This window comes from Microtus ochrogaster, chromosome 1 (assembly GCF_000317375.1).
Source record: "Microtus ochrogaster isolate Prairie Vole_2 chromosome 1, MicOch1.0, whole genome shotgun sequence".
Lineage (NCBI taxonomy): Eukaryota > Metazoa > Chordata > Mammalia > Rodentia > Cricetidae > Microtus > Microtus ochrogaster.
The window spans coordinates 18,958,100-18,975,324 of NC_022009.1; the positions used below are offsets into that span (position 1 = coordinate 18,958,100).

General features: G+C 44.8%; 1 protein-coding gene across 3 annotated transcripts in view; it reads left to right on the plus strand.

Moving 5' to 3' along the window:
• The window catches only part of Smoc1 (SPARC related modular calcium binding 1), a 156,921-nt gene that overhangs the window by 89,633 nt on the left and 50,063 nt on the right, over nucleotides 1-17,225 (plus strand). For all 3 annotated transcript variants that reach the window (XM_026780667.1, XM_026780672.1, XM_005343288.3), the window contains exon 4: nucleotides 15,754-15,853. In XM_026780667.1, the coding sequence (XP_026636468.1) occupies nucleotides 15,754-15,853 (100 nt within the window). The remainder of the gene's footprint in view (nucleotides 1-15,753; nucleotides 15,854-17,225) is intronic.

A 17,225-nucleotide genomic window follows, 5' to 3' on the forward strand; every position in this document is an offset into this window, starting at 1 on the left:
CCCTCCCTGTCATGCTGTTTTTTATTACCATAGCTCTGGAGTATAGCTTACAATCAGGTATGGTGAGTCCTCCAGCTGTATTATTTTTAAGCAGCATGGTTTTGACTGCCTGGGGTCTTTTGTCTGTTCAAATGAGCTTTCAGATAGTGAAAAAGTACAGTAAAATTTTGATCTGAATGCCAGGCGGTGGTGGCGTACGCCTTTAATCACAGCACTTGGGAGGCAGAGGCAGGTGGATCTCTGTGAGTTTGAGACCACCCTGGTCTACAGAGCTAGTTCCAGGACAGGCTCGAAAGCCACAGAGAAACTCTGTCTCGAAAAACCAAAAAAAAAAAAAATTTGATCTGATTGTATTGGATACATACCTTGCTTTTGGGAGGATGGACATTTTTGTAATACTGATTCTACGTATCCATGAACATGGAAGCCTTCTTACATCCTGGCTCTTCCTCAATTTCTTTCTTCAGTGTTTTAAAAGTTTCATTGTAGAGATATTTTACATCTTTTATTCCTTGTTAAATTTTTTGAGACCATTACAAATGAAATTATTTCCTTATTTCTTTCTTAGTGTGTTTGTCATTGGTATATAGGAAAGCTGCTGCTTTTTGTGTGTTAAATTTTATATCCTGACATTTTGCTGAACTGTTTATCTGCTCTAAGAGTTTTCTGACTGAATCTTCAGGGTCTTTTTAGTGTAGGATCACATCATCATCTGCTCTAACTTCTTCCTTTCTTATTTGTATCTCTATTTGCTTTTTTTTTAAATCTTATTGTTCTAGCTAAGACTCTAATACTGTACCAAATAAAATCAGAGACAGTGCCCTTGTTTCTGATTTTAGTGGAAATGCTTTCAATTTTTTCCACTGAGATAAAATTGGCTATAGGTTTGTCATATGTAGCTTTTGTTATGTTGAGTTATATTCTGAGTTTTTCAGGACTTTTAACATGAAGGGATGTTGGATTTTGTCAGAAGTCTTTTTCATGTCTATTGAGATGACCATATGGCATCTGTCCTTGAGTTCACTTATGTACCTTATAACGTTTATTGACATTACATATATCCAAATCATCTTTATAGCTCTAGCATAAAGTCAATTCTAGACAATAAAACCATGGTGAATAATCTTAGTTTCAGGCACTTTTTTTTTGAGAATTTTTGCATCTATGTTTATCAGGGAAGTTATAGTCCTTCTTTCCTTCTTTCCTTCCTTCCTTCCTTCCTTCCTTTTTTTTTTTTTTTTTTTTTTGCTTCATCTTTATATGCTTTTGGTACCAGGGCAATACTAACTCTGTCAGAAGAGTTTGGGAGTGTTTCTTCCTTTCTAGTTTTATGGGATAGTTTGAGAAGTATTGGTGTTAGTTCTATGAAGGTCTGGTGATATTCATCAGTGAGTCCACCTGGGCCTGGGCTTCTTGACTTGGGAGATTTTTTTCGTTCCTGCTTCATATTATAGATATGTTGAAACTGCTCATCTTGTGTTGGTTTCATTTGGTTATTTCATTTCATTGGTTATTTAATAGTCACCTAGAGATTCATCTATTTCTTTTAGATTTTCCAGTTTAGAGGAATATATATTTTTAAGGTAAGATCTAATGACTTCCTAAATTTCAGTGGTATCTGTTGTAATAGTTCTCCTCTCATCTCTAATTTTATTAATTTGAATTTTCCCTTGCTCCCTTTTGCTTAGTTTGGCCTAGAATTTGTCAACATTGTTTATATTGTCAGAGAATAGTTTGATTTCACTGAGTCTTTGAGTTTGTCTTTGCTTTGTTTCCATTTTGTTGGCTGCTGCCCTGATCTTAATGATGTCTTTCTACCTGCTGATTTTGGGGTTTGGGGCACCTCTGTCCTACGACTGGAAGGAAAGTATTCCCAGTTTGGTGCTGTGTTAAATTATAGAAAATAAAAAAATTAGAGGATTTACTGAGCAGGTTGGCTCAGTGTAAGGACTTGAAAGAGGCTCTTCTCTGTGCTGTGAGTGGATTAGTGAATAGGAGTAGTTGGCCTTTGTAGTCTGTGTGTTCTGTGCAGTTTTGTTGTGTCAAGAAGGGGAAACTGAAAATTCCTTCTGGTTGTGTGTGTGTGTGTGTGTGTGTGTGTGCATGTGTGTGTGTGTGCGCGCGCGTGCGGTGTGTGTGCGTGCGTGCGTGCGTGCGTGCGTGCGTGTGTGTGTGTGTGTGTGTGTGTGTGTCTTTTGCTTGTTTGTTTTTGGGTCAGGATCTTCGTAGCCTTGGCTGGGCCCGGAACTGGCAGTGTACCTGAGAATGATATTGAATGGGTGACCTTGAACTTCTGAACCTCTTTCCTCCACATCAGGAGTGGTGTGCTGGGACTACAGGCATTTGCCACCACACCCATTTTTATGGGGTCCTGGGGAATCAAACCCAGGTCGTATGCGCGCTAGGCAAGAACTCCACCAGCTGAGACACACCCTCCCCCAGTCCAGGACGTTTGCTCTTTAAGCCATTTAACACAAGCATCCCAAATTGCTTTCTGTAATATTCAGCAGGGGTGTGACAATTATGAGTGACAATTATCAGGTACAGTGGCAAGGTATTTAAATTTTTGCATTGATTATATTTTTAATATCATTAAACATGAAAACCTTGCATTATGTTGCTTGAAGGTGAAATGGCGTGTTTTATTTCTCACCTTTGAGCTCCCTGTTCCAGGAACAATTTTCCTTAATAAATTCCGGAGACGACTTTCCCCATTTTCCACTCATTCTAACTACTGCTCTTCCCAGCAGTGCATATATAAGCTGCGTCAGTGCATATATTGACTTTTCCTGAAAACAGAGGTCTCAAGAGCTATAATTTCTTCCAGACAGTTGTGAGCTGCCATGTAAGTGTGGGAACTGAACCCAGGTCCTCTGAAAGAGCTGTCAGTGCTCTTAACCCCTGAGCCTTCTCTCCAACCCACAACTGCTTTATTCTGAAGTTGGAAACCCAAACAGAAAATTGTTGACGCTTTGATGAATAGAGCAGGTTCCCTTGTGATTTCTTCAGCACCGGAAGATGCGACACTTGAGGACCTAGAGTTCTTCCTAGTTAGCACTCTCAGCCACTCCCACGGTACAGAACGTTCTTCCTAGAGACCTGTTGCAGGACCAGTCCGTTCCAGGAACAATTTGCTTTACCTTGTGGCCTCTCATCTTCCGGACTGTTAGAGTCTAGTGGAGATATCAATCCATCCCATGCACTGTGAGCCTTTATTTACCTGGGTTGATTAAACACTGACAGTCTGGAGTGATTAGTCTCCCTGTGGACAGGACATGTCTAATCTTACTTTTTAAAAGACATGTATGAATGTTTTGTTTACATGTATGTGTGTGTCATATGTATGCCCAGTTCCCTTGAAGGTCGGAGAGAGTGTTGGATTCTTTGGGACCTGGGTTATGGCTGGATAAAAGCAGTCATTTGGGTGCTGGGAACCACCTCAGGGCTCTAGGAAAGAACAAGTGATCGTAACCACCAAGGTATCTGTCCAGCCCTGATTTACCCAATCTTTGTTGAGTTTCGAAGTCCTCAGAGTCTGGAAGCAATGGTCTTTTGTCTTGCTGGGGTGAAACCATATGTAGCAATGCCATAGCTAAGTGATGAGAACAGAGTGTGTCTGTAAGCTGGCTCTTCGAGAGCCTCTCCAGGCACAGGTAGATCCCTGGGCGCCCCAGACAAAACCAGTTCTTAAAAGTGGGTGGCGCTCTGCATTTACCTTATGGCCAGGTAAAATGCTAACTTTCTCTGTCTGTCTGTCTGTCTGTCTGTCTGTCTGTCTGTCTGTCTGACCCTCCCTTCCTTCTCTCCCACTGGTAAACATTCAAATGCTAAGTGGACCTAGTGTTAGGCAAGTTGTTGCTTTTCTTTTTGGTTAAATGTTCAATGAGAAAATTGTAATGGTTATAATTTGAACATTTATGGATAAGACTTGTTTTAAATGTGTTTTTTTGTGGTTGCTGTATTGCTTTTGTTCCAAGAAACCCAACATTACACATGAATAATGTATACGTACGTATATTCATAGTCACTACTAAACAGATGTTAGTTTTCCCCCCACTTTAGTTCCCAAATCGATGAGTTGTAATTTAAGAGAGTTGAGCTGGTCTAGAGGTTGGCGAAGTGATCTGTAGTCTCACTTCCTATTGTTTTAAAAAGGCTTATTAAGATGCAATTTGCACACTGTAAAACGTATCTCTTTAAAACACACAGCAGAGTGATTTTTAGTGCAGTCACCGGACTGCACAACCATTGCCCCCATCTATTGCCAGAACACCCTCATCACCCAAGAAGAAATCCCAGCCCTTTAACAGCCCTGCAAGAGCCCTCTCCTCAACCCTCGACACCACTAATCTACCTTAGATTGTTAGGGTTTGCATGTTCTGGACAGTTCATATAATGTGTGGTTCTTTTTTTTTAATGGTTTCTTTTTAACCAGCCCATTGTTTTAGGGTCCATTCATGTTCTTTTATTATCTGGTACCCCATTTCTTTTTGTTTATTCATCAGTACCTTTGGGTAGTTTTGACTGTGGGGAGGTTATGAATAACACTATTGTGTACATTGGCACTCCTGTTTATGTGACATGTGCTTTCAGGAATCCTAGTACATACCTAAAAATAGAATTGCTGGGTCATTCACTTCCTCCTGCTCCTGCTGTTGAGGAATCACCAGGGTGTTTTCTCTGGTGGTCACACCATTTCTCGCTCCCCAACAACACCTGAAGACGTTCACTTCTCTGCCTATACTTGGTACTGTTTTCTATGACTTGGTATCTTGTTATGCTCCTCTTTTTTCCCAGTAACTAGTGCTGAGTCTCTTCAGTTATATATGATGTCTGCTCAGTTCCTGTCCCCATTTCTCAGGTCAGTTGTCTTTTTAGTATTGAGTTGTAAGAGTATTTATGCATTCTATGTATACAATTTAAGATTAATTAACTGACTCCTCCCCTCCCCCTTCCTTCCATCTTTCCTCTTTTGCTTATGCTTTTGTTGTCGTAGCTTTGAAACCATGACCTTATCCAAGGCAACAAAGGTTTACCCTTTCATTTTATGCAAGTTTTATTACTTTGGCTCCTACATTTAGGCCTCTGATCTCTTTTAAGTTAGTTAGTGTGGGGGAGTCGGGACCCAGATTCACTGTTCTGCATGTGTGTGTTCGGTAACCTCAGGACTGCATAATGAAAAGACTGCTATCCTCCCTCGGTTATCTCACTGTCCTTGTCAAGGACCAGTTGGCCATAAATGCGAGGCCTCCTTTCTGGCTTGTTTCACTGGTCTTCGTGTTTGGTGTTGTTCAGCTGTAGTGACCTTTGAAACACTCTCCTTCCCTTGCAAGTGAGAGTGGGATGTGTAGGGTGGATGCCAGCTCTTCACCCCAGGCTTGGGCATCTAGGATGGGGATGCTCTAAAACTTATAGCCTGTGTTGTGGTCCAAGATTCTATGTCAATACCAGTATTCTTGGGTTAGCATTTCCAAGGGAAGGGAAGCATCTGGAGAGAGAGAGAGAGAGAGAGAGAGAGAGAGAGAGAGAGAGAGAGAGAGAGAGAGAGAGGCAAATTAGGGCAGGAGACACCAACCTTGACCATGTATCTTTAAGAGATCTCATTATTATTAAGCTAATTCTTTCTTCTTTGAATCTACTAGCAGAGAAGAGATTTCTATTTAAATTAGCAAGTGTTTTGGTTACAGCAAGGCTTGGTGCCTTTGAGGGACATTGTTCTGATTAGTTTGTCAACCTGACACAAGCTAGTGTCATTTGGGAAGAGGGATGTCAATGAGAATATTGTCCCTACATATTAGTCTGCGGACAAGTCTGTGGTTTATTTTCCTGACTGATGGTTGATGCGGTAGGGCCTAGCACTTTATGAGGCTGAGCAAGCTATGGATGCGCTCCAGTGAGCACGACTTCTCTATGGCGTCTTCTGTAGTCCCTGACTCCAGGTTGCTGCCCTGAGTTTCTACCCTGACTTTCCTCAGGGATGGAATAAAACCTGAGAGTTATAAGTTGATTTTGGTCATGGCATTTCATCACAGCAATAGAGACTAACTGACAGACATGTTGCTGCCTGTTCAAGCGGAGCATGAGGCTTGTGGTGGCTCCTCTCTCTACCCTGGCATTTGCATTGTTTGCTAAGGTCATTAGGACATGGAGATCTGGGAAGATGCCAAAGTTGAGGCTTTGGTGAGAAGCAGGCAGCAGCCAGCTTTCTGAAGTCAGTCTCTCTTTCATCTTTGTGCATGAACTCTAGGTAGCACATAACTTGTAAACTATCTAAGTTTCATACTTAGAAGCGCAGTACGGTAACATTTGTAAGTGGTAACAGGAACAGTGTCTGATCTGTTCTTGTGTAGCAAGGGTTTGCCCAAACCTCCACATGGGGTAGAAGCCACCACCTTCACCTTTTCAGTGGAGAGCTGGCATTCCTGGACACCTGTCAGAGCAGGGTTGTGCAGAGAGACCAAGGAGATGGGGGCGTGCCTTGTGCTTGGGGAACTGTGTCCACTTGGTTCTGTGGGACCTGCCTGTTCCAGCCTCTGCCCTGTTCTCTTCATCAGACCTGGCTGCTCACCCTCTTCAGATTGGCAAGCAGGCAGGGTCTGGGAGCTCTCTGACTGGCATCAGAGCTCCCCAGAGTTATTGGGGAGTTCCCTTCTATCACTTGTCTACTGGGAAAGCAACAGCAGGTTTCCCTGGGAGGTATCTTCAGCTGCTCTTCTATGGGGGGCTGGAGTTGGGAGCAAAAGGAAGATGGAAGCTACCTACTTCTTTAGCCTTTGCAGTGCTTGGGGGCGCAGAGGATCTGTGTGGGACTGGGGTCCTTAGTCACTCTCTACTCTCATTTCTTTTTCAGACAGCAGCGACCATCACCGTACGATTTTCTTACTCATATACTGTGCGGGGCTGTGTTAAATGCCTAACACAGTGACGTATTCCATCCTCACTACAACCCATGAGGCCAGTACTCTTACCGTCGTGTCTTAGAGACGTGGAACCTGACACTCACAGAAGCCATATAGTTTGCTTAGGGTCATACGACCTGCAAGTGGTAGAGTCTGTATTCCAACCAAAGTGACCTGATTCGAGCTCAGCTCCTCACTGTCTCCACAATGTTGCCAAACTAGGGCACACTCGGGAGCACTATGGGGAGGGGGACCACAAAATCATGTCACATGAATGATACTCGGTGAAATCAGAGATGTTTAGTGCAGAGGTGAGAAGAACCAGGAATAAGTGAAAAGAAGATGGGCAAAGGGATGTATGAGAGACATTGTCACATCTTTGTCTGTAAATGACAATAACTTTTGGTATAGCCCCAGAGGCGACCCAGAGGTGAGATATCTATCTATCTATCTATCTATCTATCTATCTATCTATCTATCTATCGTATATGTATTTATATTCATATATATTAATATTCTGACTCAAAATAGGGGAGAGCTTTTTGCAGGTTGAGAAATGCATAGATGGAGAGACAGGCTCAAAAAGCCTTAACTTCTTATTTGGGGACACTGGCAGACAGAGACCCCATGAACATCCCATAGGGATATGGTGCTACCTACCCTCAGGGGCTGAGGAATGGGGTTAAACTGATGACCTCAGAGGAGTTAGCCTTCAGTTCTTAGGATTTTAGGAGGTAGTGGCTAACATTCATTGAGGTGGCTAGATTCACACAGATCAGGCCCTTAGTCAGGACCTAGTCAAGAAAGTTCTAGGTAAAGCCATCATCTCTCACACACTTAACAGCAATAGGGCTATTGCTGCTTTACTGTGAGTTCACATAATATGCTAGGAAGGGACTAGAATTTTTCTGTGTGAAAGGAGAGAAAGATCAGAAAACCAGCAGAAAAGTTTAGTTGAAAGTCGAGTCAGCCATGAGAATACTGAAGGAGTTCTCGCTTTTGCAGCTCACCTTTGGCCTATCACCCGCCAGATGGGTCAGTTCTGACCAGAACAAAGCCCTACACATGAGAAGTTTTCTTCTTGGTTATTTTGGAAGTGTACAAACATTTTTGATAGTTCCCTGCTAAATGCAAAAGAATTTAAACGAGTGAAAGGTATACATTGGCCGTTTACAAACTGTGGACCGTTCTGGGCACTGAACAGTGCAGCAAGACTAGAAAGAGTGAAGTTTCTCAGGTTCCTGAACTCCCAGTGTGCTGTTTTAGAAGATGTTTTTACGTGGCTGTAGGAAAGATGTGTTCAAAACTTTCTGGAAAATGCACCTAGGAAGATCCTTCACTATGGACCAGCAAGAGCAGTCTCGACAGTTCCAACTGAGTGTCGGTAGTAAATCCACACTTTTTCTAAACTGCAAGAGTTTGTAGAGTCCTAGATCTGTGCAGATAAAGGGGAGCGCAGCGGTGTCTTTGCTGTCTTTGTTCTCTCCCATCACCCACTACTCATGGCTCCATTTCGTTGATATACACCAAGCAGCATCCACCTTCTGCTTGCTTGTCATCTGCTGCAGGAACTTTTATTACCTTAATGACAAAATTCATAGTGCGTGTTGAGCTGCTCTCAAGTGGAGTGGCCTTCACAGGCAAGCCCTTCGTATTGAGTTGGGAGCTCTCTGTTTATGATTTCCAGCACATGGCCCCATTTCTGTCTATGGGAGTCACAGAATCTCATTTCCACAGGTAGATTTGAAGATGGGTACCAGTATGTCTTGTGACATTAGCCAACAAATATTCCTGTTTGCTCTGGACAAAGCCCTTAACTCCACAACCCACTTCCATGCTGTAGGGATTTGTGTCTCTTTCCTCACGTTTTCTTCTTCTGAGTCCCATCTGCATGGCCATTCTGACACCCCCTTCACACACACACACACACACACACACACACACACACACACACACACACACACACAAACTAGACCCAGGATTTCAGCTATTCTTAGAAACTTGGGGGCGAGTGGCATTGTCTTGTTCTAACTAATGTCCCGTGGGCAGCCTTGACATATCATAACTCACTAAAAATGGGGTCAGCAATGACTCCCATACTTGGAAGGATTTGAAATCACGCTCTGTGCTTCTTCCCTTAAATTCTGGTGGAATTCCTCGTTCCCCAACAGATAATCCTCCCTAGACTTGGCACAGAGTCAGAGACCATGTCTACCGCCGAGGAATAGCTGCGCTTTGAGGCTGTAGTCTACATCTTTTCCGTCAAAAGGGAAGGGAAAAGGACAAAATTGACACAGGCCAAGCATATCCCAACACCAATGCGGTGCTAGGCGCTTTATAGGCCCTGCTGCTGGGAGGACTTTGTCTTCTTGGTAACCTACTGGATGGTGCCTTGTTTGATAGCTGGAACTCCGAGAGTAAAGTGCTAAGCAATTTGGACCAACAAGCAGATTAAAAGGAAAAGCGGTCGTATTTCCACTGTCGAAAGTTCAGTTCAACTCTTTGCTTGTAGAAGATGCCTGTACCCACCAGAGTAATCCCATCATCACAAGTTCAAGATGATGTGTCCAGACCATCTCTTTACACATAGTCCTTGTTTTCCATCTTACAGAAGAGGGACAGGAGATAGTTGGGAGGGGGGTTGGGAGTGAGAAGATCTGGTGTGTGGGAAGAGATCCCAGTAACTTGTCCTTGAAGTTGTGAGGCAATTCAAGGTGGCTTTTAAGAGATACAATTTGAGAAAACCCTTTTGGTGGGAGGGGGCTTGTTGGAGGCAAAGTATTCTAAATAGAGAATCCAACAATAACCTGATATCCGGAGTGTAAGAAGTAGGATTTGGGCACAACAAAGGCATGAAGCCAAGGTCCATGGTTCATTACACCATGGTTCATTTAGTTTGGCCACTAAAAATTCATCAGAACACTGGTACCATCAAAGGCTTCTAACACAAAGATCAGAGGGGAAGCCCCTGCTTCAAGACGATTAGGATTGCTACAAACATGATCTTCCTTGTACAGATGAAGTATCCACCAAGTTAAGATGAGGAGAAATTGTACAGTGGCAAAGTCTCCTGACCCAGTTTTCCTCAATATTTCAAAAAATACTTGACCAGAGAACATCATTGTCTCTGGCAATTCCTATTCACATTCCATAGTAATCATGTTTATCATACGTGCAAGGCAGAAGGAAAGGCACTGGTAGCAGTCTCCTGTCACTGCTGGCGTGCTCCAGAAGGAGTAGATTCCCAGAGACGTGGGTGTGTGTTAGGAATCAAGGCAGAAAGACCAACAGCAAAGGCTTCTCTGGAAGGTGAGGTCCCAGGCTCCTGAGAAGCTTCCAAAGAAGAGCTGGTGGCCAGTGGCCATATGTGCTGGCTAGTTTTATGCCAACTTGACACAAGATATAGTTATCTGAGAGGAAGGAGCCTCAAATGAGAAAATATTTCTGTAAGGTTGGGCCGTAGGTATTTTCTCAACTAGTGATTGATAGGGGTTTTGGGTACTGTGTGGTCCTGGGTTCTCTAAGAAAGCTGCCTAAGCAAGCCATGAGGAGCAAGCTAGTAAGCAGCATTTCTCCGTGGTCAATGCATCAGCTTCTGCCTCCACGTTCCTACCCAATTTGAGTCCCACCTTGGCTTCCCTTGTGGACTGTGGCTTGGGATATGTAAGCCAAATAAATTCTCTCTTCCCCCAGGTTGCTGTTGATCATAGTGTTCCATCACAGCAATAATAACCCTAACTAAGACATCATGGAAGTCCCAAGGTATTACCAACCTCCATAAAATCCCTCTGATCCATCCTGGAGGGAATGCTTCTATCCAGCTATCCTCTCTATGAGCATCATTTCCCCATCTGCCTTCCTGGCAAAGAACAAGGCAAAAAAAAGGCTCAAGTCCCTAGACCTCAGCATCTATAAACACCTCCTTTCTCCTTCTCCCCCTAGACTGGAGTAGGGATGAGAGCCACACATCTTTATCTTTGGGCCTCTCTGAATCCTCACTTGTAAAATGTTTGGGTTAGATTGGTGAGCTCTGAGGGTTTTTCCTGTTCCTTGGTTTCTGAAATGTTACGAAGACCGGGATATCAGGACTCTAATTTCCTGGGCTATTACTAAGTAGTTAGAAAATTTACATAAATAATTCTTCCGTGAAAGGCTTTCCAAAGAGAGTAACTTTGAGGCCCAAATGAGGAGATGCAGAGACCACTAGGGACTGACAAGCTGTTGTCAAAGTCGAAGGTGGTATTTTCCACTCGGGCTTGGCACCCGGGGGTGTCGGTTGCCGTCTGCCTCTCTATTATTCTCCCCACTCTCCTCCCACTTGTCCTTGTGAGCTGGTGTTTTCTCTGCCCGCTGGTCACTCATTTGCCTTTGTTGGAAGTGCTGGCCTCCCACACTCTCGCTGGGTGGTCAGGAGTTGGACTAATGTTGATGATTCGCAGGCTTAAAATAATTTCAGATTTGTCTTCATTTGGGTGGAGGTTGAACTGCAGTATACCCCTGGCCTGTTTATGTAAAAAGAGTTTTTGCCAATGATATTAAAGCACATGAGTCAGAGATGGAACCTATTTATCTAGGAGCACAGTGTTTTAAAGTTGCTGGAGGAACCCGTTATATCCAACAGGACCCTGGCAGCAGAAGCAGAAAGTAGCCTTATTTTGGATGGCGTACACTTTGTCCCCAAAGAAGGACCCTCCAGCTGACACTCCAGCCTCTGCAGGATACTCTAGAGAGGGCTGGGAGCCATTTTCTGACAGTCTGAGTTTTGACAACTCTATGACAAGGTACTAGGAATGGCCACTGGCCTTGTCAATGCCTCTTGGCCTGGGCATATCCTGTTCATTACAGGTCAAGAGACAGAGAGTATTAGTTACTAAGTTAAATTATAAATTTGCAAGGGGAGCTAGACCAGGCACACTTTGTGCTTTGATTGTGTCTAGCTAACTTGCAGATCAATAGAACTTATGCGTTTCTCTGGACCAGGATTCTTACTTCCTGGGATGTTACTAAGGAGTTGAAAATTTGCATAAATAATTCTCCTATCAAGGACTTACCAAGAGAGTGGCTGAATGCATCAAACAACTATTTCTAATTAAAATAAACTTCCTCTCTGCCCAAACTTCCTCAGACTTGGCTGATTTCAGATCCCTCATTCCCCACACACTGTGTCAGAGTGTGCTCTTTGGTTCTCACCAGTTCGGTTCTGGCCTTTTAAAATGAATGGGTAGTTTACATATATACATTAAATATTAGAATAAACGACTAAGTATTTTTTCTTTTTATGTCTGTGTGTGAGGCACATATGCCTGCTTGTGCGCATGTGTGTGTGCACGTGTGTGTGTACGTGTGTGTGTGCACGTGTTTGTGTGTGTGTGTGTGTGTGTGTAGATTTGATATTGAAGTTGGGAGTCTTCTTTGGCCGCTTCTCCATTTTATTCATTGAGGCAGAGTCCCTCAGTTGAACCCAGAGTTCACTGATACAATTAGTCTAGCTAGCCGGTTTGCCCTGGGATTCCTTGACTTTGCCTTCAGAGTGCTCGGATTACAGATGGGTTGCTCTCCCCACCTATGGACACCAGTGCTGGGGCTCAGAACTCTGGTCTTCATGTTTGGTGCTTCCAGGGCAAGCTCTGTAACCACGCAGCCTGAAACAGCTAAGTTCCACTGGTCCTGTCCTTTGTTCATATTACACCATCAGCTCCCCGACAACTGAGATGGCTATTATTACTATTATCTCCCCCTTTAAAATACACACAGCTATCCGAGCTTAGACTGACGGGATAACTGCAGACCCCCCCCCCCCCCCCCCCCCCCCCCCCCCCCCCCCCCCCGCAGCTTCTGTTCTGCAAACATCGAAAAACACTCCAAGGCAACTTAAAATCTCTCGGTTCGAATCATAGGTGGTCAATTGCCTTAGGGTTCCTTCAGCAAAGAGGTCTTGCTGAGCTACCTCAACAAGTCCCTCAATCTGAGACCCCACTAGAGTCCTTGGGTCCTATTTTGCTCCCTCCTGCCACCTCCTTTTAACACTGCTGGGTTATGCCCCAGACCTCAAAGGAATGGGGCAGCATTCCTCATTCGCTTGTTATGGAATTTGGAAGCAACTCCCAGCCTGAAGATTTTGGTGATTTTGTTTGTTTGTGTGTTTGTGTGTGTGTGTCTTTTCCTTGTAGTGTGGTGGGAAGAAAAAGCTGAGGACCTGGGGGAGAGAGGATTGTGTTTGGTTCTGTGGGCCTGGCTAGAGGACTGGCTAGCTGTGCCCATGTGCACACAGGCAGACAATGGGTACACTGAGTAAGAATGTGGCCTGAGGTCAAATGGTGTCCCCTGAAACAGAGCTCTGAGCTTTGCCTTTTATTCATGTGTCCGGTTCTGTCCCAGTAACCCCAGGCGGAACTCGGCGCATGCTCAACCATATTGTCCCTGCTGCAACACACAGCATCCAGCCTGAGGCACGGCCTTGGATGCTGCTTGGTGCACAGCCCTTACGTGAGAGCCTCAGCAGTGGGCTTCCAGTGCTTAAGAGGGAGTCAGCTGGGCATCTCAGGCCTTGGGACAGTTCCCCAGAGGTGACTGTTGGCTGAAGTGGAGGAAGCAGCCAGCCAGATCCCATTAGTCCCATTTCAATGCGGCCTCTGGGAAGGAATGCGCTCTAGGAAGCCTCCCCTGCAGGGCTTATGTGATCTGCAGTGAAGCCAAGTTTCCAGAGGCACTTTCCAGCCTCATCTGTGGAGGTTACTGGAGGCAGTCTGGTCCTTGGGGAGACACCTGGCAGGTGTTCCTGGCGTGACTGAGAACAAAATCACTGCTGTGGCCACTCCAGCCTTCACCCCGTGCCAGGTGTAAGACTACCTCACCAGGGCCCCCAGCTTAGGCAGTCATTGCCCGCAGTATACAGAGGAGGCTCTAAGAACTGGTGATGTACCTTATCTGTAACGGGCCAGACGAGATCCCTGGTCTGTCTTGATTTCTTTCTATTCCACCATTAATCTCACTGGGATAGTGCTACCAAGACTGTGACGCTGATAGTGAGTGAGCATCTCGGGTGTCATCATGCTATAAGGTGAAGAAGGAGCAGAATGTGGCTTGGGTTCGTGCACTAGGCAACATCCCTTCAGAGATGTGAGCGAGTGCTCCATTCGACAGCAACCGTGTTACCTGTAGGAATAAGAGACTGTTTTGTTCTACCCTGACACCTGTGGACAGGCTCTGGGTGAAACTACTTGGCGGGGAGGGGGGGGGGACTTATTGTGTCTGATACCCACACAAGAATACAATACTTTCCATAGCTTTTTTTTCTTTTTTTGCCTTAGTGATAACTTCTGGCTCCCAACCAAGCTGTCTGCATTCTCCTTTACCATCCCTCACCCCTCAGTTTGTACGCAGTCACTGCCTGGCCTCAATTTCAACATGTCCTTGATCCCAAATGACACCCCTCCCTATTTTAATATCTTTACAATTGGCACACATCTTATCCTTGAGATAGACACTTAATGTGGTGTGGCTTTTTAAATTGATGTTGCATTTTAGAGTCAATGGGAAACCGAGAATGGAGGAAATATGGGAATCCAGGCCTTCATTCAATCCATCAGTCACCTGCGGTAGATGTCAGCATCATACTGGATTCTGGAGACTCTGAAAGAATGGCTTTGCAGCCGTTGAGGTTTTAATCTAGAGCGGCAAGATGGACCTGCCAGATCAACAGCAGCTCAGGCTCACTAGCTTGCCTTGGGAAGGGCGTGGAGAAAGCAAGACTGGCTTTGAGTATCATGGAGGGGAGCAGAAGGATGAGGAAAAGGTTGGGAAGAGGCGGCCTGAGCCGGTGCTGTGGATAAACGGAATGGCTGGGGCCTGACAAAGGCTCAGAACCAAGAGAGATGAGGCTGTGTTTGGGAATATCAAAGGGCTCACTGTGGCCAAAGTGGAGGGTGTTTGTGGGGCTTTGGGTGTAAAAATGACACCAGAAGGATGGGCAGGGACAGATTGTTAGGGTCCTTTAAGTGTCATGGAATTTAGTTTAATCTTTATCTCGAGCCCAAAAGTGAACCACAGAGGAGCTTTATGCAAGGCAGTCTGTCTTGATAGACGGTTAGTAATTCTGCAGAGAAAACAGACGCAAGAGGACAGTGGGTAGGGTGGGAGAAGGTGGGTAAGGTAACCGCTGTTGGAGGACATGGAAGCTGTTCTGGGAGAGTGAAAGAAGGCCTCATTTCAATTAACCATTCCCAGACTGCCGCTCTGATCCTACAAGCTTGAGGATCACCCCGTGGTGCTAGAAGCTGGGCTTCTAGCAGAAGATCCTGCAGGCACAAGGGGGCTCGGTGCTTGTCTTGGGAGAGCTGTGTTCTCACAGGACAGGCTTATGTTGCTTACGTCACTGTGTTACTTATGAGCAAAAAACTTAGTGTTTGTCTCTACTTGTTCAAGAAGGGCCCCATCAATCCCTAATGGTGACATTACCACAGATACTTGCCAGATTAGTTTGCGGCTCGGGCGGTTTTACAGCTGGATGGCATACAGAGCATATGCCAGCTCTGGGGGGAAAGTATGGGAACTGGAGAAATGTATCCCAAGGGAACCACAGTGGACCTTTCTCCATAGGCTATCAGATGCTAACTGGAGTCATGAGAAAGAAGCAGGTAATTGCTGTGGGCTGCACGCAAGGATCATAAAGCAAACATGACATCGATGCTGGGTCCACCTGTCTGTTCCACCTGTGAGAGATGTCCTGGGACAGACGTGGGAGTGGGAGGTGGGAGGAGATTTTCTGATGCTCAGATGCTTGGACACACAGCAAGGGATGATTGACTGTAACCCGAGACTCACAACTCTCCTCCTTGTCCACTCTTCTGAACAGGTGCAGTGCCACACTTACACGGGGTACTGCTGGTGTGTCACCCCGGACGGGAAGCCCATCAGTGGTTCTTCTGTGCAGAATAAAACTCCTGTATGTTCAGGTACCGTTGGAAGGGGTGGGAGGAACGGGAAGGGCTGAAGAGAGACTTGGTTGGGCCCTCAATCTTATAGGCAAACCTTTAGCAGGGTGGTGTGGGAAACGAGCCCAGGTCAGAAGGTTCCACTCTTCTTGCTCCATAGTTGGCTCAGAGAAGAGTGTCTATCAGTGTATGTTTATTTATTTTGAGTTTTTGTTTCTGGTCCAGCATTCTTTTTCTAAGTATTGTCTATAGCCCCTTAGATCTGAGATGACATACATCTAGGATTTTGTTGTTCTTTGTTGCCTGTGGTGGGCCTTGAAGTGTATTATTGGTATTGTTTTGAAGTTAAGTGAGAGTTCAACACCAAAGGCTTCGGTGATTGATTAGTGATGTCTATCATGGACACAGGCAAGGAGAGTATTAGCCTCTCTCCCACATCTGTGCCATCCTTGAACATTGTAACGCACAGCAGTGGAAGGTTGTCCTGACAGTGAACCATGTGTCTGGCTGGTCGTCTGTAGACACCAAGTGTCCTAGCATCTCCTTGTATAGATTAGTGGGTACTAGATCTGGAATGGATCTGACATCCTTTGTTCTTATGAAGCATTTCTGATAATCAGGCAAGTTTGATAACCATCCATTGGGTTAATCCGTAGCATAGAAAAGATTACGTTTCTGCTCCCAACTTTGTAAGCTTACAGAGTTTGCTGTTAGGTCAGTTTTATGTGTTTGTGGCTATGGATCCACACAAGCCCCATGTTTCCCCTTCATTAATAACTTTCTTAAGGTCACCCTCAAAACAGGCATTTCTAACCGATCCACTCACTATGTGTGGGGCTTGCATTTTACTTATTCCCAATTTTAAGTGCAAGCAAAGTATTAAACATTATGCTAAAATGTAGTTCCAGAGGCCCTCCATCTATGGTAAGTTTTCCCTGGTTTTTAAATTTTGAAGATAAAATTTGTTCTCTTTTTTTAAAAAAAAAAAACTGGCCCATCTGTTTAAAAAGGAAAGCAAGTGGTACAGGCAATAGGACTGTTTGTAAGAATGTATGTTAGGGATCAAAATTTACAGGCCAAAAGGGAAGTTTACTTTATTTGTGGTTTACACAGAAACTGGAAACCTTAATTGGGTTAGGGCAAGGAGGGGCAGGGCAGGACTTGGCCCTCCTTGCAAATGACCTGGAACACTTTGTTTAAAGCAAACAAATATACTAGACACAAGCCCCCTTCAGGATAACAGAATCCTCACAAATCTAGAGCATGGAGAAGGAGTGCAATGTGGGCCAGGACAGTCAGGATTCTCACTTTCCTCTCATGGGCAGGATCTCCACAGAGGTCTTTCTGTGGAGTGGGTTCTGTCTTTGCACATTTGATTTGGGCTCTAAGGAGA